The 27,209-nt window shown below is 47.8% G+C and overlaps 1 protein-coding gene across 1 annotated transcript in view; it reads right to left on the bottom strand.

Annotated features, from left to right (window-relative positions):
- The window catches only part of LOC121855301, a 238,763-nt gene extending 212,880 nt beyond the window's left edge, over nucleotides 1-25,883 (bottom strand). Inside the window, exon 1 of the mRNA XM_042350179.1 lies at nucleotides 24,303-25,883. Within this exon, the coding sequence (XP_042206113.1) occupies nucleotides 24,303-25,434 (1,132 nt within the window). The 5' untranslated portion in view covers nucleotides 25,435-25,883. The remainder of the gene's footprint in view (nucleotides 1-24,302) is intronic.
- Nucleotides 25,884-27,209: the final 1,326 nt, after the last annotated feature.

Below are 27,209 nucleotides of genomic sequence, written 5' to 3'. Positions count from 1 at the left end.
TGATGATGATGATGATGATGACGAATAATTCTAACCTATTCTTTCTATTATGCATTCTTTATTAATCTATCTCATTATTCTCAATTACTCAAGTGTTTATTCAGGTCTCAGTTATGAAACATGACATCGTGAGAAAATAAATCCCAAGCGAATATGGTGTGGTGTGGTGTGGTGTGGGGTGGTGTGGTGGTGTTGGAAGGCCATCTCACCTGTACGACTTACGACACGACGAACACACAAACACCATCTTTGGCCTAAAGCACAAGTACGGCATCTTTCTCTATATCTGGTCAGGATTAAAACCCGTGCAGTAACGATGGCCATTGCGGCTGAGCCTTTGGTACGTGATAATAATTTTTGTATTAGTGCCTGTAACTGTACCTGCGGCTGTATTGGGGCTTCTTAACTAATAAATAAGAGTAACTGAAGATGTATACAGGGGAATGTTGAGTCTCCACTAAACAGAAATTCAACTTTTGTCATGATGTGAAGCTAATCCCTGAATAGTAATTTGATCCACCTAGCATATCTTAAACGACTGGACGGAAATCTTTCGTAGGGATGAACGGAGAGGGGAAGCGCTAACTGCCTCCAGTGAAAAATGCGGGGGAGCAAGTAAGTGACATGGCATTAAAGAAGACAAAGGGAGGGGAGAAGGGGAGCGGGAGGAGGGGAGGAGGGGAGCGGGAGGAGGGGAGCGGGAGGAGGGTCTCCACTTCGATCCAGGATAGCCAAGGCAGGAAGCCAAATGGCGCTTATCACGGCGACGGAACTACACCGGCAGGCTGGCCTCCTCCACTACCGGTGTGCAGGCTGAGGAAGTTCTCGGCCCAAACAACATGAAACAATTGCATCAACAACGAGTGTTCCATGACCCAAAATAATGACACCAACACAATAACAACAAGAGTCGCCGGGACCAACACAGTGAATAACAATGATGATGAATGATGATGAATGATGATGACGTAGATTTAACTTAATAAACAAACCTGACGATAAACTCATAACGGAACCGTAAGCAATGCATACTGAATATTTTAATTGACAAAAAAGTGTCATTTGGGGGCAATACAACCACCGACCCGAAAAAACCCTAAATAAGCAATTTTCAATCGGACCAAATCCTAGCAGACTGTGGTACTGTAAGGCCATGCTATGTTAGGATTGATACAGCCAGTGTTTGATAAGGTTAAGTTAGGGGAGGCGTATTAAGTAAGATTTTAAGCCAATTCCACCCACAACTACAATACCTTGGGTGAGGGTGTGAAGGAGGGTGACGCGTGCGGGAGGTCGAGGCGGAGGGCGTCGTTCTAGTGTGTGTGTGTGTGTGTGTGTGTGTGTGTGTCCTTGGTGGGGCGGCAGGTGCAGGAAGCACACCAACACCCACCCAGCCGGGACGCTACACAACCTTTCACTCACTCTCTCCCACAAACATGTACAGTCCCCTTCACTAGTGTGTTTACAGGGGCTCGTCATATAAACATTCCACAGATCATTAAATTGAGATATTTGTTTTAATATTGTTTTAATTTGACCCCATAAGTATGTTTACTATTGCAGGTTTCCTTCTGTCGAATGTAAACAAACACAGCACTGCCACACTACACAAAACTCGATGAACCCCTGTAAGCGCACTAGTGAAGGGGACTGTACATAACACAATAGTCGCAACACGCACACAATACAACTACTCCACACTATACATAATGGTCACTACACCTCCCTCACGCCCCTACTGACCCCACCACCACGCAATACACTAAACAAAGGTCAAAAAACCCCCCCTTACTACTTGATTAAAAAGTGGACACTGTCATAGATTCCCTTACACAACCCACATAGTTAACATACATCAGGCTCTACGACCAGACTGAGTCCTGAGGCAGAGAGTCACACTGTACTCGTGGGACTACTGAGCAAAACTAAACCAGGGAAAGCAATACAAACGTCTCACTTTAAGAGCAACACTAAAAATACCAAGAGGAAACAAAAAAAGAGTCGGCATACAAACACAGACGAGTTATTTCAGAACCGGACGAGTTATTTCAGAAGCACACAGACTAGAGGTACTATCGTGGACAAAAGTTCGCTCCCCGTGGTGAAACTGAGTCACGGGAATGAGTCTCCGAACTGACTTAACCCTGACTGTCATCTGGTGAGGGTGTGCTGTTTCATCTCATTTGGGGTCGATACTGCTTCAGTTTGGGAGGGAGCGAACTTTTGTCCACGATGGTACAGTATAACTCACCTGTACAGCACCAAGCACCCACTGATAGCAGTCCCTTTTTCAGTCAGATCATTACAGGTGGGAATAGAAAAGGCTGGGCAAACTATGTCCCAGATCATACAAGGTCAAGACTGAAGACAAGTGTTGAAGAAGTACACAGCTAGACCCAGGAGGTGGCCCCCCAAGGAGAGAGACCCCTCGTGGCCACGCTGGTTGTATAACTGACTCACAACTGCCCTAACCTGACTTATCTTACCCTATACGAACCTGGCTTAATCTTACCTAAACTAAACAACTCCATATAAAACCTAACCTAGACAAGATAAGCCTTACCACATCTAGCACCACCCTACATCAAAAAAGCTGGATGGTGGTGGTGATAATGGTGGTGGTGGTCGTTCTAATGGCAGTGGTGGTGGTAGTGGTGGACCTATTCATCTCGTGGAATTTTCAGGGATGAGATTCAGTTTGTGGACAGCGGCAACGAGGCGAAGCGAAGTCTGGGCGTGGCTGAGAGTAGCAGACAACACTACTACCCCCCCTACCTACAACACGACCCAAAACATTCATCTACATCCTACATTAACACTTATCTTGGTTTAACAGTTTAGTAACATGTGTGTGTGTGAGAGGCGACAAAACCCTGGGATTCCTGGAGCTGGCTGAGTGCTCGCTTAGCTTCCGTGGATCAAGAGACTCGGGGGGGGCCCTGGTGAGGATGAGTCTGGTCGTGTTTATTTGTCCAACACTCCCGACCATCATGTTTATTTTTGACAAGTCTCGGGATTCAGTAAAAACGGGGTCAACAAACAGTGTGACTCAAGAGTATTATAAAAAAATAAACCCAAGTCAAATAAAACCTGACGGACTTTCTAAATATGCCATAAGCGTCACCCTCAACCCGGCTTCATTACACAAGAACGGACACACTTCTACACCCTGAAGAGAACAAATTAAACAGATCACGTGAGGCAGTGTCCGGCACCTCACCTCACAGGGCCCAAAAAAAAAATTACGGTGTCAAATGAGGGAATAAAAAAACCCCACCATTGTGACTCCGTAAATACCTGTTGTCACACCTTTGTAAATATAGGTATAATGTATTGTGTTGTCACTTTTATTACCCTTTTTCTGTACTTTAGGGTAATTTATTATTATTATAACTACTATTACAAATACTAATAGGATCCTGTTATTACAATTATGCTGCTACTACTACTACTACTGTACTGCTACTATCATCATCATCAAGCTATTCCTATCACTATCCTAAAACCATTAATATACTGTATCTCGAAACTAATTCGTCATTTTTCAGCTCAATATCCAGAGAGATTTTCGCGTACACTTAAGAGAGCGAGGCAGACAGGACCAAGCATCACAACACAGTACACATTGCGTCACCGCCCGCTGACTGGGCCCCTATATTTACAGGAGACCTCCCCGAGTGGCCTAACAACCATAAACGACAACCATAAACTTGGCAGACGTCTGGTGGTCGGGGCTGTCTTTTCCTCACACCTTGCCGGCCATCCTCCTCGTCGAGTTAGTACACTACAAAGGGATGCACACTCCTCAACACCTGCTGGCGTCTACTGCATCACCTTTAACTCACCATCAATCCTTATTTTCCCCAAAATCTTTATTAAAACACTACTTGCTTGCCTGCTTTTGTGTATGTGTGTCCACAATTATTACATTTTAGTATCGTATTGTTTGTTCACTTAACCTCTCTACTACAAATGAAGATGTGTGAAGACGATGTGTGTGTCATTCACAGTAGGGATGTGTACAAGCGTTAGTGTCAATGATCTCCAACTAAGGGTGAGAGTGAGAGAGCCAGGGGCCCTCCCAACAGGTCATCTCACAGCAGGATGATGGTGATATACTGGAGTGCCTAACACTGTAAACAAGACCTTAATATATATATGTTCATTTTCTAAACAATTGTATTAAACTGTAAATACATAAATACATCAAAATTACATAAAAATGGATGTATTATTAACACGCCGTCTTGTGGTTTATTCAAAGATGTTAAGGCAGGTGTGGTGGCGGCGTGTGACCACCCAGCAGCATCACGACCTCAGGGCACCATTCTCCCCCTGGTGTGCCGTGTACTCCACTACCACCAGGCACCACACGTCACGACATACGGGGTCAACAAGAAGGGCCAACACGCTGCTCGCCGATGGTCAGCAGCGCCAGTGTGGTAATGAGAGGGAGCCACACACCGCCCCACGACACAACGTCAGCACAATATTAAAGCCAACAAGCGTGGCCAGGGCGAGGCATTAGCACGCACGCACACTGTGGACCAGCTGTGACTTACTGCAACACAAGGGGGGCCATCCCACACGCCCGCCGCTACTGCACAATGCTCTCGTCCCACCAGGCCACACCCCTCTATGCTACAGTACTCTACAGCTGGCCGGTATCTCCCATTATGTGGTGGCCGTTCTGTTGCCAAGAAACTGCATTAAAATATTCATAAGCAATTCCCCTTATGGACGTTCCGGCTGACACACGAGGCCCAGAGTTTGTAAGTGAAATTTTATGAAACCAATTTGCAGCCATCTTTCTCAACAGTCCACTTCAGCAGTTAAATTAGATCACAAATTTCAGTTTTTCCTCAGCTTCCCAACTATGTAATGTACAGTCGCTACCCGCTGTGAAAATGAGTCACGGGAATGACTCTCCGAACTGACTTACCCTGACTGTTTCATCTCGTTTGGGGTCATTGCTGCTTCATTTAGGGTGGGAGTGAACTTTTAACCCCGACTGTACAATCAAAAGACAAAAGTCGTGTCGCGGTTTTGTCCGAAGATTAAATATAACTCGTGAAACATTATGAGAGCCCTACTACAAGGCAGCGCGCACCAAAAGCTTAGCCCATCGGACACACGTTTTCACCAAATTTCACGACACGACTATTGCCTTTCATTGTAGTACACACATACACTGGCAACAATTAGTAAGGCGACGACGACTCACACACGAGCTACGACTATAAAAGACCCATTCACGCTTCAGGCGGCGTAGTACTAACGTAAGCGGCTAGTGTAGTGTAAGGCCATCTGGCGGCCTCCCCTCACCCCTCTGTGTGTGTGTATGAGCCGGCCTTCCCCCGTCTGCGTGTGTGTGTAGGAGCCGGCCTCCCTCCCCGTGTGTGTGTGTGTGTGTGTGTGTACGTGTGTGTGTGTGTACGTGTGTGTGTGTGTGTGTGTACGAGCCGGCCTCCCTCCCCGTGTGTGCCGCTCCTCAAAATCAATAGGGAGCCCTACCCCTCGCCTCCTCTCTCCGCCTCCCCTCAGTCCTCTTTATGCCTATCCTCTCTGCATCTTTACCTTAACACTGGTTGAATCAAGTCCTTAACTTTTGCATTACCAAGCACCTCGCGCGACCAACACCCGCTACCTCGTCCTGTCCACCATCTGTCACTACACTTCGCCTTTTCTTTCACTCACTCACATTCTTCTTAAATCAAGATGGCCTAAGTTACAGTACACCCCGCAGAGGTCACCTGTACGTAATGCCACCACACCTAGCCGACCATTACCCCTACCACCACACCGCAACAGGCCCAAGGAAACGAAACTAATAACAAAAATCGACTAATAACGAAAAAAATTACAATAACAAAGTGCACAAAAACGGATAATTTAAACATAAAAAGGAGAATGATAGCAAACACAAGTTGAGACGTGGAGAGAGTTAGTCGCCGCAAGAAGTTACCGTCAGGAGGAAATACTCACACGACTTAAAAACGTTTGAGGCTAGAATCGATAAAGGTGGCTCAACGTCTGGGCCCGGGGAACTTTTTTGGTTATACTGAGGACCGTGAGTCATCGTAGAGCGAGCGTGTTGAGGCCAGGCAACGTTTTAGATCAGGAAACGTCTTGAGCAAAACATGGGGTAGGGCGGTTGGCTGTGGTAGGTCAGCCAGGGGTGGGTGGTGGTGTGGCAGGTCAGCCAAGGGTGGTGGTGTGGTAGGTCAGCCAGGGGTGGGTGGTGGTGTGGCAGGTCAGCCAGGGGTGGTGGTGTGGTAGGTCAGCCAGGGGTGGTGGTGTGGTAGGTCAGCCAGGGGTGGTGGTGTGGTAGGTCAGCCAGGCGTGGTGGTGTGAGGTCAGCCAGGGGTGGTGGTGTGTAGGTCAGCCAGGCGTGGTGGTGTGGTAGGTCAGCCAGGGGTGGGTGGTGTGGCAGGTCAGCCAGGCGTGGTGGTGTGGTCAGCCAGGGGTGGTGGGTCAGCCAGGGTGGTGGTGTGGCAGCCAGGGGTGGTGGTGTGGCAGGTCAGCCAGGGGTGGTGGTGGCAGCAGCCAGCAGCCAGGGTGATGGCAGCCAGGGGTCAGTCAGCAGGGGTCAGCAGCCAGGGTGGTAGTGTGGAGGTAGCCAAGGGTGGTGGTGTGGTAGGTCAGCCAAGGGTGGTGGTGTGGCAGGTCAGCCAGAGGTGGACGGGCTGCCAGCATCAGGTAGAGGACAGGTGTGGGAGCCTCAAGATAGAGCCAGTGATCAATACCAGCAGCTGGTGCCCGTTCATCCTTCACCACCACCACGGCCTCCACATAATGCTCTCCCTCCCTCACCATCCGCATACACACATTCACCATGCGTGCACGCGCACACACGTACACCCGGTAAGTATAAAAGCAAAGTACACCTACATGAACGCACACTCATTCTGTCAGTATGCGCACACGCATACTCATTCAGTGCGCACGCACGCACGCACACACACACACACACTCATTCTGCACGTCTACACGCAAACACAAGCATGCTCTCACTTAGCACGCATCTACACACCCACTCTCTCTCTCTCTTGCTGCCACTCGGAGTTGAGTATGATGGAAATACGGGATCGACGGGATCATCCAGAGAGGCTGCACGTGTGGTGGGCCACAACTGGTGCGGGAGGCTGGTGCTCCTCTGCCTCCGTGTGTACTCCATCAACCTTAAAAGTTTTTACACCTTATCGTGCGGTACTTTATGGTCTCCCAGGCGCGGGTGTCAACTTGGCATTTTTTATTTGAAGGTTCGAGTACATCTTTGTATCTCTGCCATTGTCCGCCAGCACCACGTTTGCCATTCTTTGGGCGGCTATAGAGTAACTGCTTTGGCAGTCTACTGTACTGTCGTCCATGTGAGTAATGCCGGCTGGTGTCAGCGAGGATTATTGGTATTTGACCTGTCTTCCCACCGAACTCGGAGGAGGGATTAGGACCCACACTGGTGAAAAGCTTTGTGATGTAGCCTACTTCTGACTCATCTCTCGAATATATGCAGGATGGAGAGGACCAATGCTTGATAGGCGAACACTTTGTTGATAGCTGCAACAACTAGGGTATGCAGGAATTGCAATGGATTACTGGTAGGTTGTACGTTGGGTTCTCCCTTACTAGAATGTCCATCGTGTGTTCTCTACACTTGCAAGTGTCTCTGAGTTACAATGTTGGTAACCTTTTGTGCCTTTTCCGCCACTGAGGACTTAATGGAGCTCTCGCTGCTGTACAGACGTGTGTTGACCAGGGAGCTTGACTGCAGAGATTTACCACAAGGTTTGTTTGCCCATCATCTGTCACACGGACCCCAAAGCGGTTTTCTGCCAGAGTGTTCCCATTAACAACTATTGGCACAAGGCATTGATAATCCTCCCTACACACACGCGAGGTATAATAAAGGTGAGGGTACAGGTGTGTGAGCCACGAAGGTGATGATAGCAGTCGGGAGCATCATGGCAACGGTTACCTGCCACCTTGTCCACCGCCCACACCCTCAAACACACTCCAGGTAAACTGTTGCATCACCTCTTACACTTGGACACCTTCTTTTTCGTGTATTTACATAAACCACATCATAAAAGATACATGACTATCGATTAACGTTGCACTGACGCTCTTGAAAATAAATTACCTAAAATCCAGAATGTGGCTTTTTTACACACACACACACACACACACACACACACACACACACACACACACACACACACACACACACACACACACACACACACACACACACACACACACACACACACACACACACACACACACACACACACACACACACACACACACCCACCCCCCTCTCATTGCCCCATTAAGCTAACTGACAGACAAACAGTACACCACACACTGCCGAATTGTGTTTGATGCTCACCAATACATTCAGTGAAGCAAGATTATCAAACGTATCAAGGAGAATAGAGACACACACACACACACAAAAAAAACACCACTGTACATTATACTTCATACAAAGGAACAACCAATTCTGTGTTCGAGGTTATTATGAATCTGAGTGACTTCATCCCCACGTGTCCTGGATGTGTTGAAGATCTTAGGTACTTTAGTTTGTAACCGATATAAAGGAACCGTTTTGGCTACCACATGCAAGTTGCTGTACCAATTACTTATACCACAAGGGATCATTATCAGGGGTAAAGATGACATAATACTGTTGCTGTCGGTGTTTTCTTTGTGTGTGTTTGTGTACAGAATGTGTTTATAATATACCAATAGGGCCAAAAAAGAAAAAAAAAAACAGCCGTGCCAAGTTTTCTGTGGATCTGCCAGGTGACCTCAAAGCTGTATACAACTCTCTAAGGCGGGTCATTTATCCTCATATTAAGCACCAACAAAGACCCCTTAGGTTATACTTGTACCTAATAAATACCTAATAAACTTGCTACATCTGAATCATAATATAGTTTTATCCCCAAACTTAAAAAAAAAAAAAACAATATCCAGACACAGATTCAAGGTTTCCTGTGTGTATTATAGCTGAGATTCATACACAGGAGGTAATGATTTTGGTCTCGGTGGAGGCGTTCAGTCATCTCAGGAGTAAGGAGTATATAGTAATGACGGGAATAAAACTCAGATACACCCAACTTTCCCGTGACTTATGGCCTCAAGTACCAATCGTCTTGACTATGGATATAAAACTCACCCGGCAATATCCTGGCCTGGTGACTGATCTCCCGAGGTTGTTTGGGGAGACGGGGAGCTAAGGGCCCAGACTCTCAAAGATTCGTAAGTTAAAAAAAAAATCCCCTTTCCCTTTATCTCGTGAGGTGAGGACGCATCTGAGAGTCTCACTTGAGCTTATTAGTGGTACAATAATCTCCCGAAACCACATAAACATTATCTTATCCCAGTTACGAGGAAAAAGTTTCACGTCAAGATATTTAGAAATTCAGAGGCAGGGAAGGGAGGTGGTAACCCTGGGCCGGACCCCGTACCACAGAGTTCTCGGGTTGCCTGACGCCCTCTCCATCACTCACGGTAAACACAGTCACCAAAGCTCCCTCCCCCCCATGGTCATATCCCCGACCCTCGCCCTCCCACCATCTGCACCACGACCCTCTCCCCTTCTTCTACCACAGATATTAGTGGCATATCTAGTTTATTGTGGGGATTTTTTATACGAACACGATTTGGAAGATCAAAACTACATGGGATTTATGTTAGTTACTTGAAGTGTTTTAGTGGTACGGTACCGCAGCTCAGGCCATGTGTGAGGCCCCCATCTGCCGAAGCTGGCGGTCGAGCATTACAACATCACAGTAAAGTTCCTGAAGACCAAACAAGTGATTCTGTGATGACTACACTGGTTGTTTATCTTCCAGGACCAAATATATCACCAGTACCAGGTAACACAGGAGTTGTTTATAAGAGCACCACACTGCTGCCCTGTAACTCTGGTAAGTGAGGGAAACAGCAAGTTACCTTATGGAAATTATCGACATTTTATTACCAGCTGATAAGACTAACCATTCCTCGAAGTAGTGAAAGTAATTAAAGGGAAATTTTGTAAGTGGTCAAAATCTATAATGAATACATTAAATACTTTGCTGGATTCCTTGAAAGTAGGTTCAACAATATAATTTCCGTATCTACTTTGCCTTACTCGCTGGAAGGTCAGTTACCTCATTAACATAATTATTCTTAAACAAATATATGTTCCTATCTCTTAGACACAGCAAGATAATATAAGTCATTAATGGGTTAACAGGAACAACAGCTCCTCCCATAGGACGTTTTTCTTTTAATAAATATCAACAACCAATAACCAGAAACTAGAAATAGGTGAATTTATCTGTGAAGCAAGACAGACGCACACCACAGTAAAGGTCACAGCTTCAAGTGTTGGGATATTCTTGAGGCCTACTGATGGTTTACACGATCCGCTGGCCCCATAGTAACTTTAATTACCGTGAGCGACATTAATGGCCGCACCATAATAAAAACCGCACCAGAGCGAGCAATCAACAGTGCTCGGCGTTCACCTCCACTCCGTAATGACATACTCGTATTTTTTTTCTTAAATTATAACAGACGAACGTTCGCCCGCCTTCTGCCATAAGCAGCGCTCTCTTATAGTACGAAAATAAGACCCAATCGACATGAACGTTGGCAAAGGTTCGAGGCAATGTTTTGTTCCCAACCACGGGCACCTGACGTTCAGCTGGCGTCCATTCCAAGGGCTCTTCCTGCCTCCCACCAGTTAGTTCTATGACAACTTGCAGCAGCTGGCAGACACATCCAAGACGAAATATACACTTGGCAAACATTGGAAGGGTGAGGAGGGTGGGGGAGGGGGGCTACCAATGTCTCCAGTGTTGGTCCAGTAAATATTGACAGGTCGTAATGCCTTCCCCCCCCCACCTCACTTACCCCACCACCACCCTAACACTGCTCCCGCTACCATCCTCACTACCACCGCCCCCCCTCCCCTTTCTCTACCACACCTCACCACTACTACCGTCCCACTGTCACCTCCTAAGCTCTTACCTTCGATTACCTCCCTCGGGTACCACAATGTCATCGCCGTCACATGGTCCCTACACTAACACAGCCGCGTCAACAGCACCATCCGCACACCGCCTCGCCGTCTACTTGATATCTTTAAGTCCTCGTAGACGCCAGTGTGGAGGAAGATAAAATAAGAACACTGTCTAAAGTAAGTGTCCGTATTGAGCTAGCAAAGGGCCCTACACGTCAGAGGGCCCGAGTGGGGTACTAACAGTGTCACCCCTCACTGGTCGTCACTCACGGTCACTCAGGCATACAAAGAAACAACAGTAACTCATGTAGCCAGGGAACTATCATTGACTGATATAACAACAACTAATTAACCGAAATAATAAAAAAAAGGTCAAATTTTGGACGTGATGGTTGAAAGGCTCACCCTAACACCTACTGTGGTACTACTGACCAACAAACATTATCATTATTACCACACCTACCACTGGTATTATTATCCTAGACAGTATTTTATTATTTACCTTACCATAAGCCCCAAGTGCCCTATACCAAGGAGAAACAACAACAACTATAACCCAAAATGTATGAAAAACCCCGAGAGCAAACCACAACAGGACAAGAGGTGAGGCAATACTGGGGGCGTCGCCAGGCAGGTGGGGTAGCAACAAGGAGCAACACACACACACACACACACACACACACAGGTAAGCCAACGCGCGGTGTGTGTGTGTGTGTGTGTAGAGCACAAAGGTGTTACATAGTATCACACACACGCGCTACAGCTTTATGGTAAGGGTAATGCGCGCCGACCTCTGTGTGTGTGTGTGTGAGAATGTTATAGCTAGTACCCAAGACCACACCACAGTCAACACCACAACTCCTCACACTATATAACCCACGTACACGCAACACCACGTACACTATGTCACCACCGTACACATGACCACTGCTGGACGGTGTCTTGTCAAGAGCCCCGCCTCACCCAACCGATACAATGGGATTGAGGCCTAGGTTAGGTTAGGTTAGATCGCGTTAGGATAGGTCCAAATAAGCTAGGTTAGATTAGCTTAGACTAGACTGTAGCTTGTTAAGACGGGCGCCCATCTAATCCGGAGCTAATTAGACACTTAAGGACATAAACCAACAGCATAACCAACCCGAGGATTCACCACCGATCAGTTTACAAAGTTAATTTATTCTAAGTGGGACTGTAGAGTGAATGACCACAGCCTGATGGTGTTTTCCGGGCCACACACAGCTCAAGGTAGGAGTGATGGGGTGAAGGGGGAGAGTGACGGATGAAGGGAGATGAGGGGGGATGGAGGATGAAGGAGAGGATGAAAGTAGCAGGAAAAGTAAGGGATAAAGGGTTGGGTGGGGTGATAAGTGCAGGGTGGTTGTCAAGGAGAAAGGGAGAATTAGAATAAAGAAAGGAAGGAGGGAAATAGTGAAGGGATATGACAGATGAATGGAGGAGAGGCGGGAAGGAGGAAGGGAGGGAGGGAAGGGAGGGGGAGGGAGGGAAGGGGAGAGTGGGAAGGGAGGGAAGGAGTGGGAGGGAGGGAAGAGAGTGGGAGAGGGAGGGAGTGGGAGGAGATGGGAGGGAGGGGAGTGAGATGGGAGATGGGGAGAGGGATGAGATGGGAGGGAGGGTGAGAGGGAGGAGGGAGGGAGGGAGGAGGGGGTGAGGATGGGAGGAGGGTGAGATGGGAGGGGAGAGGGGTGGGGGAGTGAGAGGGGAGGAGGGAGGGAGGAGGGGGGTGAGGGGGGGGAGGGTGGGGGTGAGAAGGGGGAGGAGGAGGGAGGGAGGGGGGGAGGGAGGGGAGGGAGGGAGGGAGAGTGGGAGGGAGGGAAGGAGAGTGGGAGGGAGGGAAGGAGAGTGAGATGGAGGGATGGCGGGAGGGGGAGGGAGGGAGGGGAGGGAGGGAGGGAGGGAGAGTGAAGGCTGGAGACGGCCTTAAGTGTACCTCAATGTCCCTAACTGAGAGAATTACTCCCAGGCTGCAGGTTTTATTTCTAGTGTGTGGGCACAGGAGGACCCATCACAGGCTCACCACACAACAAAGTGTGCGGCCAGACATATTGCCTCACACTACTGTATTCACTCAGTTGCGAATAAGTCACCCAGTTAAATACAGAACTAAACAATAAACATGAAATACTCTGTAACATTCAATGCCATAATAACCTGAGCACTGGGGTTAGTTATACACAACCCTTTATGACCTCTATTCTGTAATCCTTTTTTCGCTACCGCTCACAATAAACTAGCAGCTGTACGTGGCAAAATGAAAATTCCCCACCGACTCCCCACCATCTCACCCAAGTAGCGTCCAAAAATATATCCAACGAACCGCCATTCTAAGAGATTTATAATTTGTTTTTTGCCTCTGTAGTTGGCAACACTGTTTTCGTCAACATGGACAGGTGTTTCAGGAGGACAAACAAATGAACCACGTCCTCGAGTCCTCAAATACTTTAGTGCAAACAGGACATAACTCAACACACTTAAGGAGAAGAGGCACTGAGAATCGGACTCGTCTAATAATAACCTTCTGGCGTGTTCCATAAAGCCATTGTAAAATTTTCTTTATCTTTTTAAATCTTCACTTGAAAAAAAAACAAGGTTAAAATATGATGAAAGTGAAGAAGAATGTAGAGAGTACACGAGACAGAAGGAAGAAATGTCCAGGTGAGGCAGTGAAATCGTCTCAGGTGAAGCCAAGTGCAGCGTTAACACTGAGGGTGGTGCAGGTAGGGTCTCGGGGTCTCCAGCTTTGAGTGGGTGAGATGTGATGCCGGGTCAGGGTACACCAGGATGAATGAAATATTGATGGAAGATGCAGAGTTTACACGGGGAGAGGTGGACACACTATTTGTGGCCAGAGTGACCTTCAACTCTGCCCTATCTCACCCAATAAAATCAATAGTTTTACCTCTCTACTCTGTGAGGGAGGAGGAGACGAAGAAGAGGAGGAGTAAGAAAAATAACAGGAAATAACACACATAATGAGAATGAAGACACGAGGAGGTAACGATGATCAGTACGACCAGAATTGTCATTGAAACACGTCGGCCATCACCTGATACTCCCACCAGATCGATAAATATGTACCAATATTGTCAATGGTTGTGTCAGGCCGGGGTGTGGTACTGTGTCAGGCCGGGGTGCGGTACTGTGTCAGGCCGGGGTGCGGTACTGTGTCAGGCCGTGTGGTCAGGCCGTGTGGTACTTGTGCCAGCTGTGTGGTACTGTGTCAGGCCAGGGTGTGGTACTGTGTCAGGCCGGGGTGTGGTACTGTGTCAGGCCGGGGTGGTACTGTGTCAGGCTGTGGTACTGTGTCAGCCGGGTGTGGTACTGTCAAGCCGGGGTGTGGTACTGTGTCAGGCCGGGGTGTGGTACTGTGTCAGGCCTGTGTCAGGTGTGGTACTGTGTCAGGCCGGGGTGTGGTACTGTGTCAGGCCGGGGTGTGGTACTGTGTCAGGCCGGGGTGTGGTACTGTGTCAGGCCGGGGTGCGGTACTGTGTCAGGCCGGGGTGTGGTACTGTGTCAGGCTGGGGTGTGGTACTGTGTTATTCCTCCACATTCAGACAGTCAGTTGAAGAGGCTGAACCAGGTGTGCTTTGGGCCGCTCGTGTCCAGGTGAGGCAGTGAAATCGTCTCAGGTGAAGCCAAGTGCAGCGTTAACACACCATACAGTCTGTTATAACCGAGGCGATCGAGAGAGAAACCCCCTCTCTCCATCGGCCACCAGCTATGAGATAAACGCCCCCCCACATCAACACCTGGTAATGGCGGCTCCAACACGTCCCCAGTGCACCAACAGCAAGTGACCCCTCCCTTGAACAAGAATCACGCCAGGAGAAAAATTACCCCACAGACCCCGGAGCGTCCAGAGAAACTCCCTGAAAAAGTTTGACTGGAGGTGACCTTGGCATTCCTGAGGTAGCTTGGGTCTCTGTGATTCACGTCTTACCTGGTCTAACTCTCACCCCCGCCAATCTTTTTCTTTTTTTTTATCAGTCACTGGGAAAATATGCTGTAGTTCACGGTGGTATTCGACACTTAATGTTCTCAGAATTGTGTAGTCATACGTGTACAAGTTAAATATTTCATCCTCGGCTTGGTAAAATGCGTTTATCAATATATGAGAGAGAGAGAGAGAGAGAGAGAGAGAGAGAGAGAGAGAGAGAGAGAGAGAGAGAGAGAGAGAGAGAGAGAGAGAGAGAGAGAGAGAGAGAGAGAGAGAGAGAGAGAGAGAGAGAGAGAGAGAGAGAGAGACCACCAGCTCGTCACCTCTTACAGCCACACGTGTCTCAGCTGTAGTAATGTAGATGAGGAAAGCAGTCCGTCAAGGCCTTAAAAAGATGGTGTGGTGGAGAGAGGTGGCGTATGAGACAGTGCTTGACGGAGAGACACCATTAACAGCGGACATGGGTCACACTAGACGTTGCGCGGCCGGCACCTGCAACACTAGAATCAACCAAGCAGGAATTTCCGGAACATCGTCACACCTCTTCCTTGAAACTCCACATTATATATACCGCCCACAAAGCTGTATAAAATATATATAGCTTATGATAAAAGATGAATAAATAAAAAACTTTAAGAACTTAATAAATAAAACACCCGGTACTGCTTTAAAACTCACACGCGGTTCCTATCTTACCAAATTCCCACTTAAATGACCTTAACTTATTCTACCTACCGTAATATAATAAACTAACCTAACACCGTGTAAGGTGACTCCTGACAACACCTGATCAACGACCATCACAAACTGGTTAACGAAATCCAACACACTTATTCTGGAACTCAATGCAAGAAAGGCCAATGATAAGATATTTTTTTGGGGGGGGATGAGAAAGGAATCATTTGTGTTTGGCGAGTCTCGTGTACAGTACGTGTTGAGCGTTACCTATGACTTTAATAATAGTGATACTGGTGTGACCTGCCATTACCACTGCAGGTCAATAAACACACCACTGCAGGACACCACACAGCACACCACTGCAGGTCACCACACAACGCACCACTGCAGGTCACCACACAACGCACCACTGCAGGTCAACAAAACACACTACAGGTCACCACACAGCCCACCACTGCAGGTCACCACACAGCCCACCACTGCAGGTCACCACATAGCCCACCACTGCAGGTCACCACACAACACACCACAGCGGGTCACCACACAACACACCACTGCAGGTCACCACACAACGGACCACTGCAGGTCAATAAAACACACTACAGCAGGTCACCACACAAGAAAGGTTACTTGGGAAGGTCAAAAACAGGCTGACGTTTACTGTGAAGACCTGAGTCAGTCACCAGGGATTAGTGTGGGTCTGAGAGTCTACCCTGTGATGGCCTGGGTCCTACCCTGTGATGGCCTGGGTCCTGAGAGTCTACCCTGTGTGGCCTGGGTCCTGAGTGTGGTGGCCTGGGTCTGAGAGTCTACTCCCTTGATGCCCTGGGACCTAAGTCTACCTGTGATGGCCTGGGTCTGAGAGTCTACCCCTGTGATGGCCTGGGACCTAAGAGTCTACTGTGATGGCCTGAGTCCTGAGAGTCTACCCTGTGATGGCCTGGGTCCTGAGAGTCTACCCTGTGATGGCCTGGGTCCTGAGAGTCTACCCTGTGGTGGCCTGGGTCCTGAGAGTCTACCCTGTGGTGGCCTGGGTCCTGAGAGTCTACCCTATGATGGGTCCTGAGAGTCTACCCTGTGATGGCCGCCTAGTGTGGCTAAGAGAGTGAGTGAAACATTACGTGACCAGATGTTCAGTAACTATTCTCCACGTACACTGACTGATGACCAAACAGGCTAGTATGACCTCACTACCATGACACCATTATCATCCCCAGGCTCTGTGACTTGTTCATTACCCTTACAGTAAATAGCCACATGGCCGCCACGACATCGAGTGACAGCTTAATGGTCAACGTTGAAGCCGGTGTCACAGCAACCATTACTTAGAAGATGTGGTGGTGGTGGTGATAGTGAGGGGTTGTGGTGGGGGGTTGTGGTGGGTGGTGGGGGAGGATGGTTGTTAGTGGTAATAGCGGGTAGCAGGGAGGGTAATAATGAAATTTAGAGATAAGTGCTACACAACGTTTACACTGCAGCACCTCTCTGGTTACCAAAGCTTCCACTGGTGTCATACACTCACCTCCACACTCACACAAAACTTCAACTGGACTTAACATGTTACACACAGTCACCACGAGCGAGGAGGTGAAAACAACAGTACACAAGGGTTTGGTGTAACAGATGGGTGGAGAGAGAGCCACCGCCTCCACCCTGCCTTCCTCCCGCCCCTTCTGTAACTCCACCCCGTTATCAACATTCTTTGTGTGTGTGTGTGTGTGTGTGTGTGTGTGTGTGTGTGTGTGTGTTTCAACCTGAGCTAAAAATCTTAATGTTGTTGCCTCTTCTGGATAAACTAAACACAGGTGATGTGATAAATGCCTGAGCACAACCAAGCCGAGGCTCCCCACCCACCCACCCACACCAGGCAAAGACTCTTCATACTCTCTTTCATCTTTCCTTTTAAGTAAAAATTTAACATGGAGAAATTATTCAGTAACTCTCCTGTTATAAAGTGTTTTGATGACGTCCCAAACCAGTGTTATAACAAGCAGACGCGGCCTCATCCACGGTCAACCCTCGTCAGCAAAGGTAAAACAAAAAATAATAATAAAAAAAATAAAATAAATAAATAAATAAAGAAATGCGTAAATAAATAAAAATCATAGTTATGTATCACCCATGACCGCTGGATGGCTTTGTTGGCCTAATTTCATTTAATTCGACTTATTTTTGTGTGTGTGTGTGTGGAGAGGCGAAGCTACACACATACTGTACGTGCATATGTGTGCGTGTGTGCGTGCGTGTGTGTGTGTGGAAGAAAGGTAGATTTTATTCTGATGGGGTGTGAGAACCGTTACAGGCCACACACACCCTCCTTCACATACTTGCCCGCTATATAAGTATAATCTGCCCTGGGTCTTAACTGCTTCGTGTTCGGGTCTGGAGTCGAATATAATTTTCCCACCTTGTGTTTGATTCATTGACATAAACATCTCACTAAAATTACTAGACAGATGATTTACATAATAAGGAAGATTGTATCTCTCTGGCGGCCTCCGGTAAATGGCTGGGATGAGGGAAGAGGGGTGCTGGATGCGTGTGAGGGTTGTGGAGGGAGTGTGAGGGTTGTGGAGGGAGTGTGAGGGTTGTGGAGGGTGTGTGAGAGTTGTGGAGGGAGTGTGAGGGGGTTGTGGTGGTGTGGGGTTGTGGAAGTGTGAGTTGTGTTGGGGTGTGAGGGTTGTGGAGGGAGTGTGAGGGTTGTGGAGGGAGTGTGAGGGTTGTGGAGGGAGTGTGAGGGTTGTGGAGGGAGTGTGAGGGGGTTGTGGTGGTGATGACTGGGCGTGTGAGTGACGATGGTGAGGGCGTGTGAGCCTGGTGCTGGGAAAACGGGCGGTGGGCCGCAGTGATCGAGGTGATGGCGGCGGACAGCAAGGAGGATGGGATGTTCTGGAGTGAGCTGGGAAGTGGGGCGAGGAATCATTACCAGCCGCAGTAGTGAAAGTGGAGCAGAGGAAGTTGACGAGTGTTATCAAGGTAGTAATGCTGTAGCCGGTAGGAGGTGAGTCACAAGTGGTGCCGGCTGGAGCCACACCATCATGCCGACACTGCCTCCCCCCCCCCCTCACAACATGGTCTGGATGCCTTCTCTCAACAAGTGCTAATACCTCTTACTGTTCGTCTGATGCAGGCAACGGTGCTTTATATTAAATGACCTCTATTTTAGCTTTCCTTAACACTCAAGATCAATACCTTCCTATGAGTTATGATTTAGTTCTTCGAAGATTATCACTAAACTCACAACAAAAAAGTTGGTGCTAATTATAAAGACGACGTTATTCTCCTCCCTAAGACACACGTAACACAGTTTCTTCATACAACTCATGGCATTACACCCCAAAGGTCAAGCCTGGAGAATGCAGAGCCGTAAGGTGGAGGCCTTCACACAGACCTCTGGACTGATGGTGACAACAAAACAACAAAATGAACACTAAACCTCTGAGATGACTTAAGTGTTCGACAGTATCAATAAGTGTCGGACTTTTGTATGACACGTAGCTACTTAACATTTAATGGCTGGTGTTTGTTGACGCTGGTGTGCTGTACAAGGCGTCTGTGATAACATATCTCTTATGGTTTAATGGCGTTAATGATGAAGAGAAGTACAGTAACCGTGTAGACAGTGGCATGCCGGTATTAAACACACACACACACACACACACACACACACACACACACACACACACACACACACACACACAGGGAGAGTAAGGAAACAGCCTAACCTTACTGGCATAGTCATGGTAGACGTGAGCAGCACCGCCTATGTTTCCATCTCCCGAGTGACTGGTGACACACACAGGCAGATGTTGCAACGTCAAGCATGGTATGAGGTAAGTTCTTGAGAAATCAGTTGTTGGGGGTGATTACCACTTACCTAGCCGGGTTTAATCTTCCTATCTTCCTCCCCGAATTTAACCAACCTAACCTAACCTACCTCGTACAAAGATTAGTTTTGGTTGATAAGGTTTATCAACCATAACTAATCTATGTAATTTGACCTAACCTAACCTAACCCATATTACCATAATATAACTGACTGTACTGTAACTTAAGCTAACCTGACAGGGTCTTTGGTCATCAAGAAACATGAGCGGGTGGGATTTTCTGCGACGTGATTTTTTCCTCCCAGCAAACAAGTTGTGAGAGCACGGGGACATATGTAACTGACCACTTGGTGTAGTAGAGTGACAGGCCGACGAGTCCTACCAGCCTACTGAAGGAGGGAGAGGGCGGGAGGAAGAGGTGTGGGAATGGGTGGGGGGGAGGAGGGTGGGGGAAGTGAATGGGAGAAAGAGGGGCTAGAGTGAGTGGGTGGGAGAGGGGTGGGAGGAAGGGGCGGCCAAAACACTACCTCTCCTCCTCACACTCCTCCCTCACGTACCTCCTTGAGTCTCCATCACCAACTAAAGTTTGAGATATAAATAAAATATAGTTTTTAGGTCAACTTACATTAATATCTTGGTAAAAGCACTGCCTACACGTTCATAAACCACTGAGTCACCATCACATAGCCAGTCACCGCTTTGTGCACCGTTATAACTCTTGCTGCCTTGTGTACGGTGCCTGTACAGTTGTTCTTGAACACTTGACACATTTCCAAGAAGGTGAAGTTCAAGAACCAAGATTTATGAATTCTAGACATAACCCCCAACCTAACCTATCCCGATAAAGGATTTAAAACAAATATGGGAGGGTATGATATTTTTTTACTAAGGGGGGGGGGGTGACTGGAGGTACAGAGGACCTACCAAACAGTTCGGCAGTAGGTGGAGGCGAGGTGCACGCCTCTGGCCCTGTATACATGAAGGGCTGAAAAATCATCTATTTATATGATCATGATTTTCCCCCGGGGGAGGAAAGTTCCCGGAATATGATCCCTGAGAGATGTCTTGGGGGAAGGTTGCCACACACACACACACACCTGATCACTTTAGAATCTCTATTGGTGGAATTCTGAAGCAGTGGCCCGGAAACCATGAAGAGCGGAGGGACTGAAGCCTTCAACTCAATGGTTCTGGTACAGGATTATAACACCGAGCACATCACATCAGACTATTTATGTAATATCCAGGATATTTGTTATCATCAAAATACTTATGTAAACCTTAAGATACGTAAACCACAGCAAGACTCAACGACTTAATGGCTGTGAGTCACTCAAGTGCATTGAACTATTATTAATGACACCCCCAGCTGCCCGTGAAGTACTGTGGCACCTAACAACGAGAGAAAAGTAAGCGGGACCTCCTGGCTGGTGGTCCTCCCGCCCACCGTTACTTCCTGCCTCTCTCTCTCTCTCTCTCTCTCTCTCTCTCTCTCTCTCTCTCTCTCTCTCTCTCTCTCTCTCTCTCTTATCTTTCCATTCCATTACAAACATTTCCAATACATCTCTTAGTAATTATATACACAGTTGATGCCTCACATGAACATCAGGCACCCCAGCTTATATCACCTCCTCATTAGACACCCTGATGCTAGCTACCGGGAGGAAGGTTGAGACTAAATTAGGGTGTTTACAGTAGTCATCGGGTGAAGTTAACTGGGGGTGTCTAATCTTCATGTTATGTTAGGTCAGGTCAGGTCAGGTCAGGTCAGGTTAGGTTAGGTTAGGTTAGGTAAGATCAGGTTAAGTTACGTTACCTTAGGTTAGGTTAGGTTAGGAAACAGTAAAGAGATACCCAGCACGTCATCACCTGAACAAACCACCATGAACACCTGAACACACCACCATGAACACCTGAACAAACCACCATGAACACCTGAACAAACCACCATGAACACCTGAACAAACCGCCATGAACACCTGAACAAACCACCATGAACACCTGAACAAACCACCATGAACACCTGAACAAACCGCCATGAACACCTGGACAAACCACCATGAACACCTGAACAAACCACCATGAACACCTGGAGGAGTGGTGGTGGTGATAGAGGAGTGGCAGGTGGTGGTGGGTTGCAGGTGGTGGTGAGTTGGCGGAAGTAGTGGAGTGGTGGTGGAGTAGTCAGGTTATGGGTAGTGGGTGAGTGGTGAGTGGAGTAGTGGTGCTGATGAAAAGTGGAGTGGTGGTGGGTGTCTGGTGTAGGTGGTGGTGGGTAGTAGGTGGTGGTGGTGGGTTATGGGTGATGGTGGTGGTGGGTTATTGTGGAGTAGTGGGTGGTGGGTTGTGGTGGTGGTGGTGGGTGGGTGGTGGTGGTGGGTAGTGGGTGGTGGTGGTGGGTGGTAGGTGGTGGTGGTGGTGGGTGGTGGTGTTGGGTGAGCGGGTGGGGTGGTGGGTGGTGTGGTGCCTGGGCTGTGGGGTGTGTTGGTGACTATTTGGTACACGGGACTCAAACGCCATCAGTTTACCCTAGCAACAATGAGATCACTATAATAGAAGCTCTCTCTCTCTCTCTCTCTCTCTCTCTCTCTCTCTCTCTCTCTCTCTCTCTCTCTCTCACAAAGACTACCCCAGTACCATGATTATCAAGTGACTTTCATCATCTTTCGTGGTAACCTATTTCAAACAGGTTACTTGAGATCTAGTAACTATTTTACAATCTTCTCAAAGAAACTTAAGAAACTAGCAAAACTAACAAAAAAATCTAATGACAAAATATAATACTTCAAGGGCAGACGAGACAGAAAAATGAACACAAGAAAAGAACTAACAGCACTACCTTCACCCAGGCTCACGTCGACCCGATGACTGTTTTTAAGAATGGTAAAAGTTGAAAGCGCAGTATCAGCTTTCCTGAGACCCTGAACTGGCAAGATCTCAGATGACGACAGTGGCAGCCCACCTGAGGCACTCCTACTTGTCACTGAGCTTCATCTTACACTCACCGATCGACGCTATAAAAAATATCTCGCATAAAAATACAATTTCTAAGGTATTTCTAATAAATTAAACGTACGTAGGCGATTACCAACAGATGAAAGCTACGCCAGATGCGATGACAACAAGGGCCTGATGATACAACACACACACACACACACACACACACACACACACTCATCTTTATAAAGGCTTTCCTGTAGATCCTCCTGAAGTGTGAAAACGACCAACACGAACACAACCCCCAGGAGGAGCTTCAGTGGTCATGTTCAGAGGAGATACTCATTACCTGTCATGTTCCCTCAACTAGTATATCCGTTTTTTTTTTCCTAACTTACGGAAATATAAAATCAATATATAAGCGAACGCAAAGTTAATGTGTTAAATAATGAATTAATGTGTACACTTCCATCAAGGGCATGTTAAGTTGGTATAAAACTTCACAGAACAATGAGTAGGTCCCGTAAGCTTGAATGCCTTTAGAGACAGTGTGGACACTTGTCTTCAGTGCAGTAAACGTGGCCGGCACTGCACTCAGCCGCCTTCACTTCCCCAACTTGGGTTAGAGACCCATTTACACTTGGGTGCCCCGAGGTAGAACAAGCCACTACTAAAGCAAGAGGAGGGCGTTATCTCCATCAGCCGCCGCACCTCTTCAAAGAACATTCACAAGTAGTAACCAAGAGTACTGTACTAAAGTTGGCTGGGAACAGGTTTTCGTCACCTAGGTCTTGTCGTCGTCTGTCATTTGGTTCATTCGTCAGCCAGTTGGTGTGACATTTGCCACCACGTATTCACACCGAGTCATTATGCCGGAAACTCTAAAAATACGCCAAGAAATAGCAGGGAAAAGAGCATGTGGATTTTTTGACTAAGTATAAAGAGACTGTCAGAAGCCTTGAGTGGTTTCACCATTATCATATGACGTATATCTTACCTTCACACATTGTTCCCGTACTAATAACACTTCCAAGAGCTAAGGTCATTTCGAACACAGTCTAGTATCATTATATTATTAGTTGTCAGTAATTGTGGCCCTGAAGTCAGTATTGTGAGGATCAGACTGTTAAGTTAGCAAACAACACAGTAGACCTTGAGTTTGTCCATTAGTTTTCATCTTGGTCAAAATAAGTCGAGTGGTGAAGGGTGGCAAAGTTCCCAGGTAGTTAAAACCCTGCAGTCTGTTACTCGAGGCTTTTGTTGTTGGTTTAAGGTGGTTAGTTCCCTTTAGTATTTCAGGATGAATGGTGTTGTGAGGAAGCCTCTGGCATAAAGGTGGCGGCACTGTAGCCACCCACTCGTGTTCTGGGTTGAAAATAATATTACTAAAAATACCAAATTCATTTTAAATTTTCTTTCTAAAGAAGGCAGATGGTGATGAAAGGGAAGAGGGGTGAGGGGAAGGATTTGGAAGATGTGGATAAGGATAGGCGGAAGGATGGAGTAAAGGGTGGAGGAGGAGGAGGACGAATCTACCAGGCAGATGACCAAGGACACGGCGGGGGTTTAGTGCTCACCTCCCAACATTCTGGACGGACGGACGGACACACCTAACACTCTACTGTCCAGCCGTCCGTACCTAATCCCAAGGTTCTGCTGTACAGTATAATTATATTAAGTGCATATAAGAGACATGTAACAGTCACCTCTCCGTAAGTCATGGAGGTATACTAGGGACCTCCATGGTAACGGTTCATATCCGATAAAACAAAATGTACGCCACAGCCCCATGTAAGTTGTGTACTTATAACATGCAGATTATGGCACCTTATAGGCAGTGCTTCACCAATACAAGCCACTGTTATGGTCAAGCAAGGATAAACATTACCTGGGTAACAATCGGAACAGTCACAGGGAGACTTGTACTCGGGTGACTGATCCACAGGAATCTTGTACTCAGGGGAGTCGGGAGAGACGTCCTCTTGTGTCTCCGTCGAGTCCTTGTCGAAAAGCGAGGCCAAGAAGGGAGTCAGATGCTCCAGATTAAGGCTGTTTGGCTTGGCAGGGAGGAAGCTGGGAAGTGTGTGATCAGAGGTGGGAGCAGTGTCAGAGTAGTGAGCAGGCACGGGGGGCGGTGGGAGGGGAAGGTTCGGGGGTGGAGGCAAGGAGCCCGTCACTGTCTTGGTGGTGGGCATGTTGTTCCTGGTACTGGTGATGTGGGGCGGTATGGCTGGCCGCCCATGTGGGGGTATCTGCGGAGGATAACCTTCGGGGCTAATCACAGGAGCGTCAACAATATCGGAGCCTCCACTAGAGGGACGTGACCTTGAGTGTCCACTGGGAGGTCTTGATCCTCCACTGGAAGGTCGTGAGCCTCCGCTATTAGGCCTGGAGCCTCCACTGGGAGGTCTGGGGCCACCGCTAATGGGTGGTGGGCCATCACTGCTGGGGCCTGACCCACGGGCAGCTCGACGCAGAACCACGGGTGATGGTCTTAACTGACCAGGAGGAACCGAGGCTGGATAATGCATGGGTGACGCATGGAACTGAGCGCCATACCATGGTGGCACGGAGCCGGGGTAGCCGTGGCCGTGTGGAGGCAGCGGAGGCGGAGACGTCTCAGGACATGGAGGAAGAGGGAAATAGCCCTTGACCTCAGAACCATGTCCGTGAGGCGGAATGGGTGGGTTAGCCTCGTGCCAGGAAGCCCGCTGCATGGCCCAGGGGCGCATGGCGGGCTTGGGGGTGGAGGGCGTCTTAGACCCCCCGGGAGACGAGGACGACCCACCATTGTAGTTGGGAAGGTTGTGGAAAGTGTTGTTATTGTTGGCTGGGTACACAGTTGGGTTGAAGGGGACAAACTGCCACTCATCAGACTCGTCTGAGCCACGCCGGAAGAACTCGTCGCGGCGCCGCCGCAACTTAGACCGAAACGTGTTCATCACCATGGCTTGATTACCAAAAAATAATTGATGTTTCACCTTACTACGTGCACTAGACGCGTTATCTCCACACAACATTTATGTTCCACGCAATATCAGTGGTGATGGGGGGAACGTAACAGTTACGGCTAGGGGTCCTTCCAGGCAGCTGGATTACCTCGAGGACTGAAGCAGTGGTAGGGGTGCAGTGGGTCACGGTGGGCTGGAGAAGCGGAGATGGTGGCGGCCATGTCCTCACCTTACTGAGCCATGGTGAGACACTACCACGGACGACTGCCACCTCACTGTTATACACTCACTTGTAACTCAACAAATTGTTCAACTTACACACCAGCACTACGATACACCACACTATCTTTAATCTGTACAGTACACGAGACAACACAGGGGCGACACTTGACAAGAGTGCTGTCGAGGATCGATGCTGGAAGAGTCTGGACAAACACCAACACGGGGAGTGCGAGTAATTTGACTGAGGAACACGGAATACAATTCATCCTATCACAGAGACTATCGTACTCCAACTGCTGGATTTCAATATGGATGGGCCAGGCGAGTACGCGCCGCTCAGTTGCCACACACCACCTGCTAGCTCGGTGGTGCCTCGGAGCAGCTGCCTTACTCATACTGTTCCTGCCACCACCACCACAATCACCACGCTCGGCCCTCACAGGTGTTAATTGTTAGTGTATTAGTTATCACCCAACACGAGGAAATAATTTAAAGAGAATAAAACACGAGGAGGGATGTAGCGTGAAGCGTCCCGTGAGTCATGGGGCGAGCGGTGGGAGGAGGCGGAGTCCCAACTCTCCCAGGAGGAGGAAGAGCAGCAGCGGGGCACCTCCACCAGTGTTGAATTGAATTGAAACAGTTTATTTAGCCAGAAAAACACAGATACAGAGTGGATAATAATAACAATATTAACATGGCTGAGCCAGTTGAGAACCTGAGCTCTCCTGTAGGCACCTGATATATACTATACATTTATCTCAAGGAAGTATTATGTAACATTTAGTATCATCTGGAATAGTACAATAGCATGGTGGTAATAAGAACATCTCATAATGTTACCACGGTTATTACTTCAATATTTATTTATTTTATTTATTGATTATTATTTTTTTATATACATACATATACATATATATACATATACACACATATACACATGTTGGGTCATGTGTTGGTGGTGACACACACACACACACACACACACACACACACACACACACACACACACACACACACACACACACACACACACACACACACCTTCTTGCCCCAACCCCATTAGCTGTTATCAGTGTTAAAATAGGCCAGTTTCACTCATTAACATTTAAATAAAACTATCACCGCCTCCTCAAACACAAAATACTCTTCAGTAATCATACCCCTTCCAGAAACCAAGCTACCTAGTAAACAATGATGCAACACTGAGAGGCCATTCAGCCATCCTTGACAGCCTTGGTGTTTCTGCAACCAAGGAGGCAGCTTCAATTGCGGTGTATATGTAATTCAAAGATCTCCTTAGATACATACGCTGATAGTACGAGAATTAAAAGTGCAGTATTGATTAATAAACCTCAAGTAATTATATTTACTAAAAGAGGCAAGTCAGTTAGCAGGCTGGGGAAGGAGGAGGAAGGGGGAGGGAGGGGAGGAGGATGTGATGGTATTGATTATAACAGCCCGGCCCTGGCCCCTCCCCCCCTCCTCCCTTCCCCCACATCTCTCAATGCTGACCATAAGAAACTCAGGACGATACTGAAAAAATTAATAAATAAATAAATAAATAAATAAAAACTATAAAGCAAAATTCACACACACACACACACACACACACACTAAAAATG

Source organism: Homarus americanus, unplaced genomic scaffold (genome assembly GCF_018991925.1).
Source record: "Homarus americanus isolate GMGI-L3 unplaced genomic scaffold, GMGI_Hamer_2.0 scaffold32063, whole genome shotgun sequence".
In the NCBI taxonomy this organism is placed as follows: domain Eukaryota; kingdom Metazoa; phylum Arthropoda; class Malacostraca; order Decapoda; family Nephropidae; genus Homarus; species Homarus americanus.
Note: the sequence above shows the minus strand (reverse complement) of the source record. Positions and strands in the feature narration are given on the sequence as shown.